Here is an 18264-nt window from a genome sequence, read left to right as displayed (position 1 = left end):
TTATTTATTATTATTATTTTTTTGTAGAGACGGGGTTTTGGTATGCTGCCCAGGCTGATCTTAAACTTTTGATCTGAAGCAATCTGCCCGCCTTGGCCTCCCAAGGCGCTGGGGTTACAGGCGTGATTCACCACACCCATTTTAGCCATTTGTAAGTGTGCAGCTCAGTGGCATTAGGCGCATTCACATTGCTGTGCAACCATCACCACTCTCCATCTCCAGAACTACTTCTCCCCAAACGGAAACTCCGTGCTGAGTTGTTAAAAAACCCCAAGTCCTCGTTTCGTCGTCCCCCCAGATGCTGGTGACCACCATTCTTTTGGTGCCTAAATTTGTAACTCATGTAAGTGGATCCATAAATATTTGCCTTGTGACAGGCTTATTTCACTTAACGTAATGTCCTCAAGGTTTATCCATGTTGTTGCATGTATAAAAATTTCCTTCCTTTTTCAGGCTGAATAATGTTTTATTGTATGGATATATCACATTTATTTACCCATTCATCTGTTGTGGGTTGCTTCTGCCTTTTGGTGATTGTCAATAATGCTGCTAGGAACAACAGTGTTGAAACATTTGTTTGAGTTCTTGCTTTCAATTCTTTTGGGTACTCAGAAGTGGAATTGCTGGAAGGACTGAAAGCTTACTTTTTGGTTAATTTGTATTGTTACTTAATGTTAATGGCTGTATCACCATATTATATGGGCCTTATGAGGCCAAATGGATGACTGGAATTTTAAAATTAAATTTCTTTTTTTTCTTTCTTTTCTTTTTTTTGAGGGTCTCACTTTGTCATCCAAGCTGGAGTGTAGTGGTGCGATTATGGCTCACTGCAGCCTCAATCTCCTGGGCTCAAGCAATCCTCCTGTCTCAGCCTCCTGAGTAGCTGGGACCACAGGCATGCACTACCATGCCCAGCTAATTTTTTTTTGTAGCTATGGGGTCTTGCCATGCTGCTCAGGCTGGTCTTGAGCTCCTGGACTCCAGCAGTCCTTCTGCCTTGGCCTCCCAAAGTGCTGGGATTACAGGTGTGAGTCACTGTGCTCTGCCTAAATTTTATTTTTTTAAAAGTAGTATTTATTATTTCCCTCCTTGATTGTAGAAAATTTTGAAAAGTATATGGAAAAAATTATCTGTAATTTCCTACCACACAGAGCAATGCATGTTTTTAAAATTTTGCATTAGTATTTTAATATTAATACGAACATAAATAATACTCTATGGTATATCTGTATATGATTATACACAATGTATAACTTAAAGAAAACTAGATAATATATTAATATGTCTCTGGGTCAGACACATTAATCAAGCTTCTGTGGTGGGGATTTACCAAAATGCAGGGGTTTTTTGTTTGTTTTTTTGTTGTGTTTTGTTTTGAGATGGAGTCTTGCCCTGTTGCCCAGACTGGAGTGCAATGGCGCGATCTCAGCTCGCTGCAACCTTCACCTCCTGGGTTCAAATGATTCTCCTGCCTCAGCCTCCTGAGTAACTGGGATTACAGACGCCCGCCACCACGCCCCAGCTAATTTTTGTATTTTTAGTAGAGACAGAGTTTCACCATGTTGGCCAGGCTGGTCTCGAACTTCTGACCTCGTGATCCCCCTGCCTCGGCCTCACAAAGTGCTGGGATTACAGGTGTGAGCCACCGCACCTGGCCCATAATGCAGGTATTTATTCACCCATTTACTTATTGTTTCATTTTCTCTCAGGTATGTTATCTGTATTTACATATATGCTTGTGGATATATATTTCTTTCATAATTGAGACCATGCTGTAAATATGACTTTATAATTTTTTTGTCTTATTATAATAGTATGGCCTCTAAACAGTCTTCTGAAACATAATTATTAGTTACCACAGGTAATACAAGGTACGTCAATTCCATGATTTATTTAATCATGACAGTACTATTTATACTAGCATTAATTGAGTGCTCGGATTTAGATTTTGGTTCTTTAGGTTTTTTTCTTTTAATCTTTTTAAAAACTCATATATAATATTTTGTTTTCATATCTGTGGGGGCATTTCCTTATTTTTAAAAGTCACCTTTATGAGACAAAGGAATGAAACTTTTGATACTTACTGAGTAGGCAGGAATTTAAAAACTACTGAATGTTATTTTTCAGGTGTATGTGAGTAACTTTTAATATGAGTCTGAAGAATCGGCATTCTACTCACTGTCTTCACTAATTCTCTAAGAAAATATTAAGCATCTACTGAGAACCTTATTATATTAGGTAGATGTTACACAGATATACAAGACATGGCTTCTGATTTGTGGATCACTAAATTGTAATTGTGAAAATGAGAAGTATGGGGTTGAGCATCCCTGATCTGAAAATCTGAAATCAGAAATGCTCCAAAATCTGAAACTTTTAAAAAATGTTTGCCCCCCTCAACACACACTCCCCTGCACCTAAAATCTGAAATCTTTTGAATGCCAACATGATGCCACAAGTGGAAAATTCCACACCTGACACTTTTGCTTTTTGATGGTTCACTGTACACACATCTGTTTCATGCACAAAATAATTAAAACTATTGTATAAAATTACCTTCAGGTTATGTGTATAAGGTGAATGTGAAACAAATGAATTTTGTGTTTAAACTGGGGCCCCATCCCCAAGTGTGTGAGCAGATCTTCCAAAATCAAAAAAAAATTGAAATCCAAAACACTTCTGGTACCAAGCATTTTGGATAAGGGAGACTCAGCCTGTATATACATTATCATTTAAGGCAGCATGTGATACATACTATGTTAGTTGTACAGAAGTAGCTGCTAAAATCAAATAAAAAAGAGTGTGCAGTAAGGTGTTTAAGGTGGAAGAGGCGACTTCTGGCCTGGGTGATCTGGGACAGTTTCATGGGGAGAGAGATTGGGGACTGGGGACTGGGTCTTTTGTTTGGGTGGTTCTTGCAAATAGAATATTTCTGGCAGTGGGGAAGGCAGTAGGAAAGGCCTCCAGGTGAAAAAGTACAGGATTTATTTGGGTCTTGGCAAATGAATTTACTCAAAGACAGGGAGGATAGTCCAGACAAGGCTCGGGCGACTTGCAGCCTAAGGGGTCTATGTTGTGGAGGGACCTGAATGCCCAGCTTGGGGGTACCAGATTTTTTTTTTTATTCTCCAATTTAAAACTTTTAGTTAAAAAGTAAACTTTAATGTTGAAAATGCAGACTTTTTGACAGGGCAGAAGGATCACACACAAGGCTGTCACTTCACACTTGGAGGGTTGCACAGCAGCCAGGCAGAGGCACTCCTCACTTCCCAGAAGGGGCTGCGGCCAGGCAGAGGCGCTCCTCACATTCCAGACGGTGTGGGGGCCGGCCAGTGGTGCTCCTCTCTTCCCAGACAGTAGGGGGACCGGGCAGAGGCGGGGATACCAGATTTTGAGGTAGTAGGCTCACCTGATCAAAGTGACCCTGGAAGATTAATATGCTGGAGATATGGGAACTGGATGGGAATGGGAAAAGACTGAGTCAGTGAGATCAGCTGTGTTGGTTCTGTGTAGTGGGGTATTGGATTGGAAAGGGAGTTGTAGAAGCAAGTCTGGTGCTGTCACCCCGCCCCACGACCTGCGGGAGACGATTTTGAACATACTGATACTGTCAGTCAGAAGAAAGCTTTTAAAGGTTTTCGTATTCCCCGCCTACCTGGCACTGAGTAGGTATGAAATCACTGTCGAAAGAATGAGTGAACCAGCAATATAATTTTGTACCTGAAGGTGCAGAGAAAGGGAGGATTCAGAGTTGACGCTGAGTCTTTGAAGGCAGGGTAACTGAATGAACATGCTTTTAGTGTATGGATATTGGAGAAGAGAGGAGGAAGATTGGCTCTTAAGAGGGATAGGGTAAGAATTTTGAATTTGAACAGGTTTATACAGTCTTGCTCAGTGTTAAGGGATATTGATGTTTACGAATTTTATTTTAATGTGTTACTGTTGAGAATATAATTTTTTAAGATCTGAGTGTTCTGATTTCTAAAGTGGTGTCAGAGAGATGATGGAAGGATCTGGATTTATGGTCAACTGACTTGATGACAATGTGTATTTGCAGCAGTTCTTGGTGGTTTGGGATCCTTAGATCTCATTTCTCATGTGACTTCTGATCATTAAGCCCTTTCACTCGTAGTTCACCATCCATCTAAACAATGGAAGGAGCAAGCAGGAGTGGAATTCAAATGTGTAGATTTAACAAACGCTTCTTTTTGGTTATTCTTACCTTTTTCAAGATAGCATTGGTCTACATGAACACCAATAACAGAAAGTTAACTGAATTTTACATGCTGTTTGTCCCACCTATCATTAGATATATTGAAGGACTGACTGCTGACCATCAGATGTATGTTTTTAAATTAGTTTAAAATAATGTTATGTATTTAATTTAAAAATAGTGTTGTGGTGGGGGCACAAATGCCTGTAGGGTGCTCTTTGAGCATGTTCATAGCAGTGTAAAATATTAAGAGATGACATACTTATTCTAAAGAGTTTTGAAGCCTTCTGTGAAAGTCAGCTTCAATAGGGAACATTACCTGCCTTAATATATTAGGCAGTTCACTTCTGTGAATTGTGTTTTTTTAATACTTCATTTTTTTCCAGCTACTCCTTTAGTGTTTTTTCAGAAGTTTATTTATGGTTAGCCTAGTAGCTCATTCTTACAATTACTGCAGTTTTAAAAACCATCTATTATAAACCGAGGTCTTCACCAAAGCAAAGGCTGTATAAATCTGATTGGGAAATGGTTCTGAGTGAGAACTGAGCCCTTCTCAAAGTGTGGAAATTTTCTGTTGTGCATTTTACTAGTGCTGGGTTAAGTCCAAGCTCACCATGTATATGCTTTTGAAATGAGCCAATTAGGGCATGTTTAACTATCAGTAGGCTTAAACAAATGTATTTGCATCGTGTTGGAATTTGAACTTAGTACTTTGGAAGGTGGAAAATTCCATATGTAAGTGAAAGATTTCTATCACTGGGCTCCGTACTTAACAGCCAGTCCTGTCTCAAACTTAATCTAGTAATGTTTATTGAGCTGGTAACGTTTATATATGAGATAGGCTATCTTTTCTGTAGGACATTGGTTATCTTCACTGGAGGTCTTTTGAAATTGAAAGAAAACAAGAGTAACATAAATTTGATACTTAGCTAGAGAAGATGATGTATTTATATTTAACTTGTCCTCATGATATAAAGACTTGCTTTGTGTCTTTAAAAAAGTGGTTACTGTTTTTACTATAGTATTAATATCTTAAAGCCAATACATAGATTCATTTCTTCTTTGTTCTCCAAATTCAAAATGAGGAGACATTTATTTCTGTGCTTCCTACTACTACTTGAAAAAATGTTGAATATCAAAAATAAAAAATTGCGGAAGAATAAACAGCAAGAGCTAAAGTTCTCGTTATTGGCATGTTACCTGCTCCTGGATTACCTACTGCAAATTAGGATGTTTTTGGTTAACTTTGATGGGTTTTGAGATTGTTACTTCTCTTTTACCTCTATTTAATCTTTGTATGCTTAGAAACTGCCAGTTTAGCATATTAGGTGAAAAGGGTTAGAAATATAAATAAAATCTTTAGTTGATAGTATTGTACCAATGTTAATTTTTTAGTTTAGAAACTTGTACTATAGCTATATAAGGTATTAACCTTAGAGGAAGCTGGGTAAAGCGTATATGGGAACTGAACTGTTTTCACAGTTCTTCTGTTATCTGAAAATTGTTTCAAAATAAGAAGCTAAAAAGTGATTAGACTAACTCAACAGCTACAAAGTTATTAGTGTATTGCAAAACAGAGATAAGTGATTTGTGTGTTGTAGGGATTGGACAGAGATTCTCTTCTCTTTGGATGGTTGAAATCCTTGTTCATTTTCATTGACCTGAAAAACTGAGAGTTGATGCTGTATCTCATGAGGATGAAGATGCTGTTAGAGTATGTTTAGTAAATGCAGACCTCTTTTTCTGTGTTATGAATATATGCAAAAATACACGACAGATACCAATTTGCATACATACATGCAATATGCTTCCAAATGAGGTGATTGGCTTTCTAAAAATATCACAGAATTTCATTTTGGCTTGTTACACATTTGTTTTCTTGATGAGATAGTGGCAATCATTTGCCTTTTGAGAATAAATTAGATTCTTTTATTTTGGAAACACCAGCATGTGATTTGGGGCTTCATACATAAATTGAGCGATCAGACTTTTTAATACTGAGTTGAATCTAAATTTAAGAAATGAGTTGTTTTTTTTTTTAAATAAGTGAACTGGCTCTGAATTTATTTCCAAAGAATAGTACAGATCTTTGTGTGGTTCCTGCATCATTGGACTAAGTCTGATATTTGTGGATTTCAACTTTAAAGGATATTATTTGTGTACTTGATTTATGTTTATTATAAGTTACTAGTGCTATCTGTATTAACAGAGATGGAAGACTCCAAGGTTTTTCAGCAACTGCTTTCCCTAGGCCTACGCTGTAGCTGAGTGTGGACATTCACCTGGACATTTGGGCTGCATTTCCGGTCTTCACTAGTTCCACCCCATTTACCCTCTTGGAACTCACTCTTTTTGTTCTAGGGCAGCACTGTTATTAGAGCTTTCTGTGATGATGGAAATGTTATATATCTGCACTGTCCAATGTGGCAGTCAAACACTTGAAACATAGCTAGTGTGACTGAAGAACTGAATTTTAAATCTTACCTAATTTTATAGAATAAATTTAGATAACCACATGTGACTAGAGGCTTCTATATTAGGCAGCACAGACTGAGGGCTACCATTGCTAATTCCTTAAATAGTCTACCTGGAATGCCAATTTAAGTGTAAAAGGAGGGAGTGGACACAGACATTTATCATATAACTGAATTGTCTGTTGTTCTCATATAAAATTCCCTTTATAAGCATTTTAATTGACTTGATGTGGAAATGATGTTACCATGCTGATTCCTCGCTTTTGGGTTGCCTTTTGTGAGAGGTGCTCTTTGGGTACCACTTTAAAACCTGCTTTTTTCACGTAAATTTTTTCATGTCAGTAAACACACTTCTGTCTCATTGTTTTTAATGACTGTGTAGTATTCTATTTTATTGATGTGCAGTCATTTACTTCTGTTTATCCTTTTTCAAAGTTTTTATGTTACCTACAAATTCAAGAAGACTGATCATGCACATACATTTTGGGGACACATCTTTGTTTTGTGACTTACGAAATTCCTAGCCAAGTCAAAGGGTAGGAATATATTTGGGGTTTTGTAGTGGTGGGTTGTTTAATGCACACTCCAGAAGTGCCACCTGCTGCCAAGCACCCTCCCCACTGGGTTGTACCAATTTACCCTCTAAATTGGTGTTTGTGACAGATTGTTAATCAGTGAGAAACACTTTAGGGGTTGTGTGTTTACACAAAGGCTGCTTTAAGGCAGCATCTCACACTCTTCTGTCTGTTCTTTCTGTTCAGGGCAAAAATCAAGTGGCCTTGAATGTGGTGTGTTTGATATTTGGCTTCCTTGGGTTGGCATGGCCTGAGGGTAGTCCAGAAGGGGCCCCCATGGGTGGGGTTGAGGCTCATCGGGCAGGGCTTCTGGGAGGTCCCATCAGCAACCTCTCTGCCTGCAGTTCTGCTTCATGCCGCCTTTTGTGTGGCTTGTTCCCTTGGACAGCAAGTCTGGGGCCTTTCAGCTCTGTCTTCACCAACTATAGAACAGGGGCCCTTGTGTTCCCTACCTGTGTGGCAGTGCTGCTGCTCTCTCTGATAGTGACAGCCCCGTCTGTGCACAGTGATGTATTTTTCGTGAACCCAGGCTAATCTGCTGGATTTAGCTGAGTATCTGTGGTCAGTGTTTCTAGGCTGGTCTTGAAGATAGGTGCTTATTTTAAATTTGGGACCAAAGGAGGCCTCTGTTCTTTCACACTTTTGTTAGGATGCTGTCTTATCTTAGTTTTGAGAAAGGTTTCAAGTTCAGAGGTTTCTTGAAAAAAGTGGCCCGCATTTTTTAAAAAGTAATTTTAAAATTGTGGGAATGGAGCTGTACTAACATGTTAATCTGGGACAGGGTATGGCTGGCTACTGGCAAGGAGACAAAATTCCCAAGCTTTAGAATTGATGGTGAAAAGATTTTCTCTTTCAACAGGTACTGGACATGTGCAGAATGTAGGGTTATATAAAGATGGGAATAACACTGCTTGCTTATCAGGGAATAGAGAGTTTATGTGAGAAGTAAGATATACAATGAAAAGTCATGAAACAAGAAATCTTTATAATGATAGAAGGTGGAAGAGGCAAATGGATTAACGTATATTGTGGACCTGTCAAGTCCTGGCCCTGTGCCGTGCTCTTCGTCCATTGCTGAGTTCAGTGTGGCTGTAGAGATGTGTCCAGGCACCCACGGAGAGTGTCCTGGAGTGGTGCAGGCTGCCTGACCCACGTCCATGGGGGAGAATTGGTGGGAGGGACAGGGTTCAGGCTGAGCCTGGGAACCTCGTTAATTTTGATGAAAAGGAGAGGATGCACCTTTCAGGCACAGAGAGGATTCTGAGAAAGGTTTGCCTCAGATGAAGAGAGAAGACTGAAGACATTGGCCGAGGCCACATGGTGGCTGGGGCATTTGAGCTTTACTCTTGAGGCAGGGAGGAAGATTTCTCAGCAAGGCAGTGATGTGATAAAGTTGGAGTTTCAAGGTGTTTCATTGGGTATGAGTGAGTAGGATACAATGTTGGAAGGGAGTCTAAAAGCAGGGAAACCAGAATTCCTGTCTGGAGACAGGGACACTTCCCAGTGTTTTTGGCTGTTGTTACCCTTGTGGAAGTTACCAGTGAAAGGAAGGAAGAGTCAGCAGTCAGGGCTGGATCTCTTCAGTCCCAGAGTGGGTTAGAATCCCTTTTCCACCATGCACTAGCTGGGAGCCTTGGGCCTGGTTCCTTTTTTTTTTTTTTTTTTTTCGAGACGGAGTCTGGCTCTGTCGGCCAGGCTGGAGTGCAGTGGCCGGATCTCAGCTCACTGCAAGCTCCGCCTCCTGGGTTTATGCCATTCTCCTGCCTCAGCCTCCCGAGTAGCTGGGACTACAGGCGTCCACCACCTCGCCCGGCTAGTTTTTTTTGTATTTTTAGTAGAGACGGGGTTTCACCGTATTAGCCAGGATGGTCTCGATCTCCTGACCTCGTGATCCGCCCGTCTCAGCCTCCCAAAGTGCTGGGATTACAGGCTTGAGCCACCGCGCCCGGCGGGCCTGGTTCCTATCTTCCTTCTCTGTAAAATGGGACAGTAAAAAATGTCTACCTCATAGAATTGTTTTGGGTATAAAATGAAATAAGATAAAGTGCTTGGTACAAAGTAAATGTGCTCAGTAAATAGTTATTATTAATAATATTGTTAGGTAAAGGTCATTTCTTATGAGATAACATGGGCCTACATCGCATGGATTTTATGGAATAAAACAGACACTTTAAAAGTTGGGACATGTTAAACCTCTCTGGAATGCAGATCTGAACGCGGCTGCCTTCCCAGGGTGGCCTCCGCCATAGAAGTCACGGTGTGAGAGCACACCTTCCTGCCGCTGACTGGAGCAGCGTCTTTGGGAGCTGGGTAGGATTGTCAGTGTGCGCCCATGTCAGTGCCTCTTCCCCTTAGAGACTATTGCAGGTCTGCAGTTAAACAAAAGTAATTTTCCTAAACCTGAAAAAGGCATGTCTGAATTACCGGAAGTGAAATATTTCATTTAACAAAACTGACTCTTGCGGGAGTCAGTTTTGACTCTAATTTTGCCTATACTCCTGAGTAATGAGGCACAAGAAGTAGTCACATACATACTGCCCCTCTCCCACACCTCTTTAAAAACTTTGGAGTGTAAATGCTGGCTTAAGGTGTTTGGCTCATACTTGGAAGGCTGTTAGAAATGAGTTAAAATTCTCTGAAGAATGATTTAGGTTCTTATGCTAGGAAACTCTTGAAAGATTGGATAGAGTCTGGAATTGATTACAATTGAGGCCGTGGAGTCTTTCTGCCTGGAGGTCATTAGAACAACGAGAACTGCTTATTTGGGAAATCAGCTTTGTAGTGGAAAAACATCTGCCCAGAAATCTGGAGACCTGACATAATGTGTGCTTAGTCTTTAGCTGCATGACCTTCGGTGAATCTTGTTCAGTTTTCTGGGCTTCAGGTTCCATCCTCAGCTCTAGTATTAATTTGTGGACTGTGTCCCAGTGTTTTTCATTTGCAGAAACTGCTTTGCATTAAAATGGAATAATCATAATCTTTTTCTAATTTGCAGGGGGAAAAAGCATTTTCAGCGGAACTGGTAGGCTTTTATTAGTTTTTCTAATGTAAAATTATCTTAAACTTTTTTGCTACTCTTTATCTGCTACCAAGTGCTCATGTTGTTATTCTCATGTATGTGGTACATGGCGGTTGTCATTTTTTACTGTTCAGATGTCACAGGCATGCCTCTGCTAGTGAAACCATTCCCAGGTTGGACTGTTCGCATCCACATTTCGTGGTGTTTTTGGAGTGCTCTCCAGAGACACAGTGACTCCTCCTGGGGGTGTCCGCGCCTGGGTGACTCCCTTGGGCATTGACTGCTCTACAGCCCAGCCCCAGGCATCAGGGCAGGCTGCTGTGGGGTGGGCGGTGTGGCATAGGACTGCCCTTCCAACTTGGGAATAAGGTAGCGGCTTTCTGATGTGAAGAGTCCTAAATCAGAGATAGATCCTCAAAGGGGCTGCAGAGTTCCTTTTCCTTGGCTTTCCTTAACTAGTGCTCAGAGGTACCCAAGGAAGTGAGGCTGGCAGGGTGGGGCTGGGCCTAGTGAGCAGGGTCTCTGTACTTCCACTGTTCACTTCTGAGATCTTATCACTATTTGGCTTCAGAAGTTTTTCAGTTTCTCCACTTTTCTGGTGTACAGGAAGGAGCAGCAGTAACCTGCCTGTTACTCTGAGGAACTTGCTGGTGATTTACATCATGGAGATCTGTCCTACTTCCTCTGTGGAAGTAGTCCAGGGTTAAACATACAAAAAGCATTGTGGACTAATAAATATTCAGGCAGAAATGACCTTACAGTAGACTGTAGACAACATTCATTAAGAGTATGTGAGGTGCTGGTGACTGTGCCTGTCCTGGTTTCCACTCCTGTGTGGGCATCAGCGGAACAGGAACAGAGCAGGATGATGAGGCTTGAGGTCCTACCTGTGACCTTGGACCGTATTTCCTCCTGCCAGAGGAATCTGCCAAACTGTTAAGGGCATGAACATTGTTTGGTTTCAGTGATGGATTTGTTACCACATTTGCAAAGCTCCACACAGTTTAGGGAAGTTGTAGTCTCAGGAAAGACTTAAACAGCTGTTTTTGTAATCCCTGAGAACTTGGATTCTTGCTTTCAGAAGACACAGAAGAAATTCCAGTCAACTTTTTATGGGTAAGAGTCATGAGCATATAAATTAAGAGAATACATTCTTGGCTTAATATATCCTTTTTGAGAAAACTACTGCATTGAGGCTGTTCCCTATTTAAATTTATCTTGCCTGAGATTATCATAGGATTTTTATTAGCGTGCTGAGGCAGCCACTTAAGTGAGCTGAAGATACATACAAATTTGCAATGGAAAAGTTTCTGAGATTAAGCCTATTAATATGCTGCTTAATGTTTCTTATTCTGCACATTATCTAAATGTATGTATTTTGTAAATTGGACTTCATAAATTTTAATTTCTTATCAATATTTTTATTAGAGGTGACCAAATATCTTAATAAAGTATATTTGAGTGCAGACTCATGTAACTCCAAATTTTGTAAACTACTTTTAAGAACATTTAAAAAGATGACCTGTTATTCTCTGCATTAGAATTAATTATCTGGATGACTATTTAAATTTTCAGGGATCAGATGGGAGGACACGCATTTTTTAGTAAGCCTTAAAGTTTGAGAATCACTGACTGCTTTAGTCCATGTAGGCTTCATAGTAACTTCAGAGTTTCACGGTGAGGGTATGAGCTTTAGAGTACCATCAAGCATATGCATATACATATACATATACAGTAAATTGTTTGTTAGACGTATCCATGGATCCCTCATCCATATTCTTTTTTTTTTTTTTTTTTTTTTTTTGAGACAAGGTCTCACTCTGTTGCCCAGGCGGGAGTACAGTGGCTCGATCTCGGCTCACTGCAAGCTCCGCTTCCTGGGTTCATGCTATTCTCCTGCCTCAGCCTCCCAAGTAGCTGGGACTGCAGGTGCCTGCCACCACGCCTGGCTAATTTTTTGTTTTTTTAGTAGAGACGGGGTTTCACCGTGTTAGCCAGGATGGTCTTGATCTCCTGAACTTGTGATCTGCCCGCCTCGGCCTCCCAAAGTGCTGGGATTACAGGCGTGAGCCACCGTGCCTGGCCGTTCCTCATCCATATTCTTTTGGTGTTTATGTGTATACTTGCTCTGTGCCTGGAAACAGACTTAAGTATGAAGCCTATTTGAACATTGTCATTATAAATTTAGCTAACTATAGACCTTGGATGATAATGACTAGGAATCTTCTCTGGCTCTGTTTTTATTGTGTGCAGTTATTCCAGAGACTGGGCAGGTAGTGTGAAGTGCCTCATATTTTCCCAATTACTACTTTTCTTCCTTTGGTTAAGTATCTGATCTTGGATAAAACAATTTTTTTTTTTTTTTTGAGTTGGAGTCTCGCACTTTCGCCCAAGCTGGAGTACAGTGGGGCGATCTTGGCCCGCTGCAAGCTCCACCTCCCGGATTCACACCGTTCTCCTGCCTCAGCCTCCTGAGTAGCTGGGACTACAGGCGTCTGCCACCACACCCGGCTAATTTTTTGTAGTTTTAGTAGAGACAGGGTTTCACCATGTTAGCCAGGATGGTCTCAATCTCCTGACCTCGTGATCCGCTCGCCTTGGCCTCCCAAAGTGCTGGGATTGCAGGTGTGGGCCACTGTGCCCAGCCAGGATAAAATTCTTAAAACCTATTCATTATTGATTGTCTGTTGGGTTATTTTACTTGCTGTTTTTCGAGATGGTTTTAAGAGGGCTGAATTTCTTTTCTTGACTTCTCCATGTAGCCTGTGTGTCCCTTCAAAGCAGGGACTGTATGGATCATGTTGGTAGTACCACCGCCCAGCCCAGCACTGGGATACAGAAACAATGTGATACCTGTGTAGTGACTGACTGATGAGAGGTGACCTGGACATTGTATCAGCTGATGCTTCTTTGTTATTTAACTTGGACTCTCAAGAGACCTCCCCTTCCTTTCTGTTTCAATTGTGGCCACACTAGTTTCTGCCTTGATTTACTGAGCCTGGATTAATTGTCTTCCTTGCCTTAGTCTCTTTGCTGTTAGGTCCATCTTTCACAATCCTTCCAGGCTAGTCGTCCATCCACACTCCTTTGAACAAGTCACTTTCCTTCTCAGTGACCTTCACTGACTTTCCTTTGTATGTGAGGTTCTCCATGATCTCACCTCCACTAGCCTTTCTAATTTCTCATACTGACCTTTCCAACCAAGTCTGGCTGTTGGTGACAGGTACTTTCATCCTCCCTACAGTTTTAACGTGAGGCCTCAGCTTGGGAGGAGGACTGGGACACAGTAGAGATGCTGTAACTGTTTGCATGGCATGGGAAGCTGGGGCACAGGGTGGAGGCCCCGGGCCATGTAGCACTTGTGTCTGTGAGGCATGGGGAGAAGCGAAAACCAAGAAGAGTGGTCAGAGCTAGTGCAGGAACCAGAAGCAGCAGCCACAGAAGTCAGAGGAGGAAAGAACTTCAAGATGAGGAGGATGGTCAGCAATTCTGAGTTCTCAGGCAAGTCCATGAAGACTGAGCAAGTTTCATTGCATTTGATGAGTGATTGATGGCAGCCTAATGTGTTTCTGAAAGATTTCAATGGGGACAGAAGCTGAATTGCCGACATTCAAGATTACAAAGGATGCAGCAACAAGGGCAGACCACTCCTGTGTGAGACTGGGGTGTGAAAAGTCAGGTACTGTGTTTTATATTTACATTTTCCCCCGACTGGCAGATGCATATGTGCTTTGAAGTCTCAGAGGATGAAGCCAGGTTAGAGGGAGAGATTCAAAATAATGAAAGGGGTCACTATGGAGAAGGAGGGAAAGGATGGGGGTACTTCAGGGGTCCCATTAACCCTGACAGGAAGGAGAGGAGGGGACAGCAGGAGGAGTGGCTGCATTCAAGTGGCTTCATTTTTTTCTGCCGATTAGGAGAGGAGTTTCACGTGTTAGCAGTGTGCATGGGCCAGCCTGAATTGTTTCTGCAAAGATTACTCTTCCAAAAGTCAGTGTTCTGTGGTCTTAGTCCTGTGTTCACAAGCCTTAGACGATTCACTCTGAGTCCCTGGGATCAGCCCCGGGCCTTCCAGGGTATGCAGAGGTCATGCATGAAGTGTGGCTCAGCCAGCTCTGGCCTTTCTCTCACTCTTGGCCCTCTTAGACTCTCTGTTCCACTTGTCATTCTCTGAGCACTCCCTACATTGTTTCCCGATTACGTGCCTTTGCTCACTCTGGCTTGTGCTTTTGCTGGGCATCAGCCCTTCCTGCCCCACTTTTCTTCTTTGTGTCTGTTCTGTGTCAGTTAACTGTGTATCCCATTTCATAGAGAACTACTGCTTACAGTTGTGGTCATTTTTATTTATTTATTTATTTTTTGAGACAGAGTTTCGCTCTTGTTGCCCAGGCTGGAGTGCAATGGCGCGATCTCAGCTCACTGTAACCTCTGCCTCCCGGGTTCAAGTGATTCTCCTGCCTCAGCCTCCCGAGTAGCTGGCATTACAGGTGCCTGCCACCACACCTGGCTAATTTTTGTATTTTTAGTAGAGACAGGGTTTCACCGTGTTGACCAGGCTGGTCTCAAACTCCTGACCTCAGGTTATCCACCTGCCTCAGGCTTCCAAAGTGCTGGGATTGTAGGCGTGAGCCACCACACCTGGCCAGTTGTGGTTATTTTTATTCATGCTCTTATTTCCTTTGCTAAATTGTAAACTGAAAGGATTTTAAAATGCAGGGATAATTTTAAATGTAATAAAATGTAAGAAAACTTACATGAAGTATCAGAAGACAAGCCTGAGTCAGGAAGACTTGAGTTTGAATCCTGGCCCTGCTTCTTCCTGATGCGGTTTTGGGTGATTGCATCCTGTCTCTTTATTCACTTAACTGATTTACAGAGTGGGGATAATGAAACCTACTTCTTAGAGCTGTTAGGAGAATAAACGAGACAAAGCCTGTAAAGCATTTGACCTAGGCCTGACTCCGTTGTAGGTGCTTAGTAGACCATGCTGCAGCTGTCAGCAATGGATTCCTTGCCACCCAGCAGTGTTGGGTTGAGCACCTGGATGGATGGTGAGTGGTGGTGGAATGTGCTCACCTCCCACCCCATTTATGTTGAGGGCAAGGATGGTGTACTTTACTTTGTATTTCTAACATGGGTCTATATATATATATAAAATAAAGAGGAACGGCATACTTCTTGTAACTGGGTCCACTTATGCATGGATTTTCTTACGCCTCTGCTCCCCTGGAGACAGCAAAACCAACTCCTCTTCTTCCTCATCTGCCTTCAACCTGAGGATGCCTAGGATGAAGACCTTTATAATGATCCACTTTCACTTAATGAATAGTAAATCTGTTTTCCTTATGATTTTTCTTAATGGCAGTTTCTTTTCAGTAGCTTACTCTGTTGTATGAATATGGTATATACATATATAAAACATATATTAATCGACTGTGTTATAGGTAAGGGTTGCAGTCAACAGTCAGCTATTAAGTTTTTGGGGAGTCAGAAGTTACACACAGATTTTCAACTCCATGAAGGGGTTGTTTCTCCTAACCCCTGAGTTGTTCAAAGGTCAACTATATTAACTTGTTTTCTAAAGTGCCCCATACAAATAACTTTTTTCATGTTAATTGCATAGAAGGAGGTATCATTTTGTACAGTTTTTTGAAGACTGGGAACTGGTTGGAAATGATGCATAATAAGGTGTTCATAACATTTATAGCAAGCGGTGCAGCTTATAGCATTAGTTTTCCCAATTAAAGCCCCTTTGCATTGTTTTTGCCCACAGAACTCTGGACATATTGAATGATTTGTTTTTTTGACCCTTTCCTTTGTAGAACAAATGGTGAGGCCTAGAAGTTTTAGTGCAGCGGTTGTGTGAAGTGTACATATTATATAGTTTATGAAGCCAGAGATGGAATGATACCATGGGGTTAATTTTTTTAAAATTAATTTTTAATGCATTTGACATTGTTTCTGGGTAGCTGATCCTTTCAGTTTCTCAGTAGGAACACAGATGCTTCCTCATAGAAAACAGGAAAAGAAGCTTGCTCTAGGAGAACTTGACAAACCAATATAAATGTTTTGTCAGAGTGCCCTGTTGCTCTCCACGGCCAGTCACAGGGGTTTTATCTCTCATCCATCTTTGTGATAAATGAGTACATATTAATTTTTAGTGCTGTAAAATATGTCTTATTTGTTGTAGAGACTAGGGACGAATGACACTTTCAACCAAGATATTGTATGGAGATGTTTTGCAGTTGCAGGTGGGATATGGTTTCCTCATTGAGCCAGTTAAAAGTATTTCATGAATGGCCATGCAGCTGTGGTCTTTGTGAACTGTTTCTTGGTTTGTCAGGTGTGTCCATGTTTATGAATATAAATCTGGATCATTTTATATTTATAGCATACTAGAGGTTCTAATATATGTGTCTCTGAAAAGTCGGGTAAATATGTTAAAGATAGTGGCAAAAAACGGGGTGGAAAATGAAGTAATTGCCCATGGAAGAAATTTTGGATTGTTAAAATGAGGATGCAGAGAAGGCAGAGGCGAATTGTCAACACTTGCCACTAAGTGATACTAAGCAGCTTCTCGGGTGCTTGTCATTTGATGGAAAAAAGGATTTAAGAGTAAGCATTCTCAGACTGTAAGAAAGAAAGTTGACAATCTCAAGGGGAAAGAGTGTGGCCAGGTCAGGGCCTCTATCTTATGAAATTAGTTGGGGTATGAGACTAGGAAGGGGGCGATTCTTTAATATATATATACACACAAACACACACACACACACATATATATATATATATTTTTTTTGAGATGGAGTTTCGCTCTGTTGCCCAGGCTGGAGTGCAGTGGCCAGATCTCGGCTCACTGCAAGCTCCGCCTCCCGGGTTTATGCCATTCTCCTGCCTCAGCCTCCTGAGTAGCTGGGACTACAGATGCCTGGCACCTCGCCCGGCTAGTTTTTTGTGTGTGTGTGTTTTTAGTAGAGACGGGGTTTCACCATGTTAGCCAGGATGGTCTCGATCTCCTGACCTCGTGATCTTCCCGTCTTGGCCTCCCAAAGTGCTGGGATTACAGGTGTGAGCCACCGCACCCGGCCATATTTTTTTTTTTAAAAGGTGGACTTACACTGTGTTAATTTTCTACTGATGCCATAACAAATTACCACAGAGTTAGTGGCGTAAACAACACACATTTACTATTGTGTAGTGCTGTAGGTTGGAGGTCTGACACAGGACTCGGTGGGCAGAAATCAGGCTTTCAGTAGGGTGTGTTTCCTGTTGTGGACTCTTGGGGAGAATCTATTTTCTTGCCTTTTCCTTGCTTCTAGAAGTTTCTCACATTCCTTGGCTTCAGGCCCTTCCTCCATCTTTAAAGCCAGCAGTGGTAGATGGAGTTCTTCTCACATCTTCTCTCTCTGGCTCTCCTGCCTCCCTTTTTAGGATCGTTGTGATTATGTTGGGTCCACCTGGAAAATCTGGGCTCATCTCTCTACCTTGAAACCAACAGATAGCAGCTTTAATTCCATCTGCAGCCTTAATTCCCTTTTGCTATATGAGGTAATGTATTCACAGGTTATGGGGAAGTGTTCTAAGTATTGAGTCATCTTGTTTGAATTTTGTTAGGGTACTGAAGTTCAGGGAAACTGTTCTCTCCAGAAGTCATCTGAGGCTTGCTAAGTATAGGAAAGTCTTAGTTTTTGCTGCTTCACAGATGTAATAAATATTGCAGACCTCACTCACAGAGGGTCTAACCTTGGGATTCTTTCTCTCAGCACAGAGAGAAATTGTGTCTATAGGTGAAGCAGGTTCTTATCATCAGGAAGGGAGAAGAGGTGAAGGCGTGATGACCTGACAGGTGTGCGGTGAGGAGCTCAGCAGAAGCAAGAGGAAAAGAAGACACACTGAGGTGGAAAGTAAAAGAGGGTGAGAACAGAGTGGTGGGCATTGTGGCTTGAGAGCCCCAGGCACCAGTGGAAGACACCGAAAGGAGGACTG

The 18264-nt window shown here is 41.6% G+C and overlaps 1 protein-coding gene across 4 annotated transcripts in view; it reads left to right on the top strand.

The window, feature by feature from the left end:
- The window catches only part of CCNY (cyclin Y), a 227747-nt gene that overhangs the window by 22253 nt on the left and 187230 nt on the right, over window positions 1-18264 (top strand). The window contains exon 2 of one of the 4 annotated variants that reach the window (XM_037986509.2): window positions 10258-10284. The exons of the other annotated variants lie outside the window; for them this stretch is intronic. Within the exon in view, the coding sequence (XP_037842437.1) occupies window positions 10258-10284 (27 nt within the window). The remainder of the gene's footprint in view (window positions 1-10257; window positions 10285-18264) is intronic. 4 annotated transcript variants of the gene reach the window in all.

Source organism: Chlorocebus sabaeus, chromosome 9, assembly GCF_047675955.1.
Source record: "Chlorocebus sabaeus isolate Y175 chromosome 9, mChlSab1.0.hap1, whole genome shotgun sequence".
Taxonomy (NCBI): Eukaryota; Metazoa; Chordata; class Mammalia; order Primates; family Cercopithecidae; genus Chlorocebus; species Chlorocebus sabaeus.
Note: the sequence above shows the minus strand (reverse complement) of the source record. Positions and strands in the feature narration are given on the sequence as shown.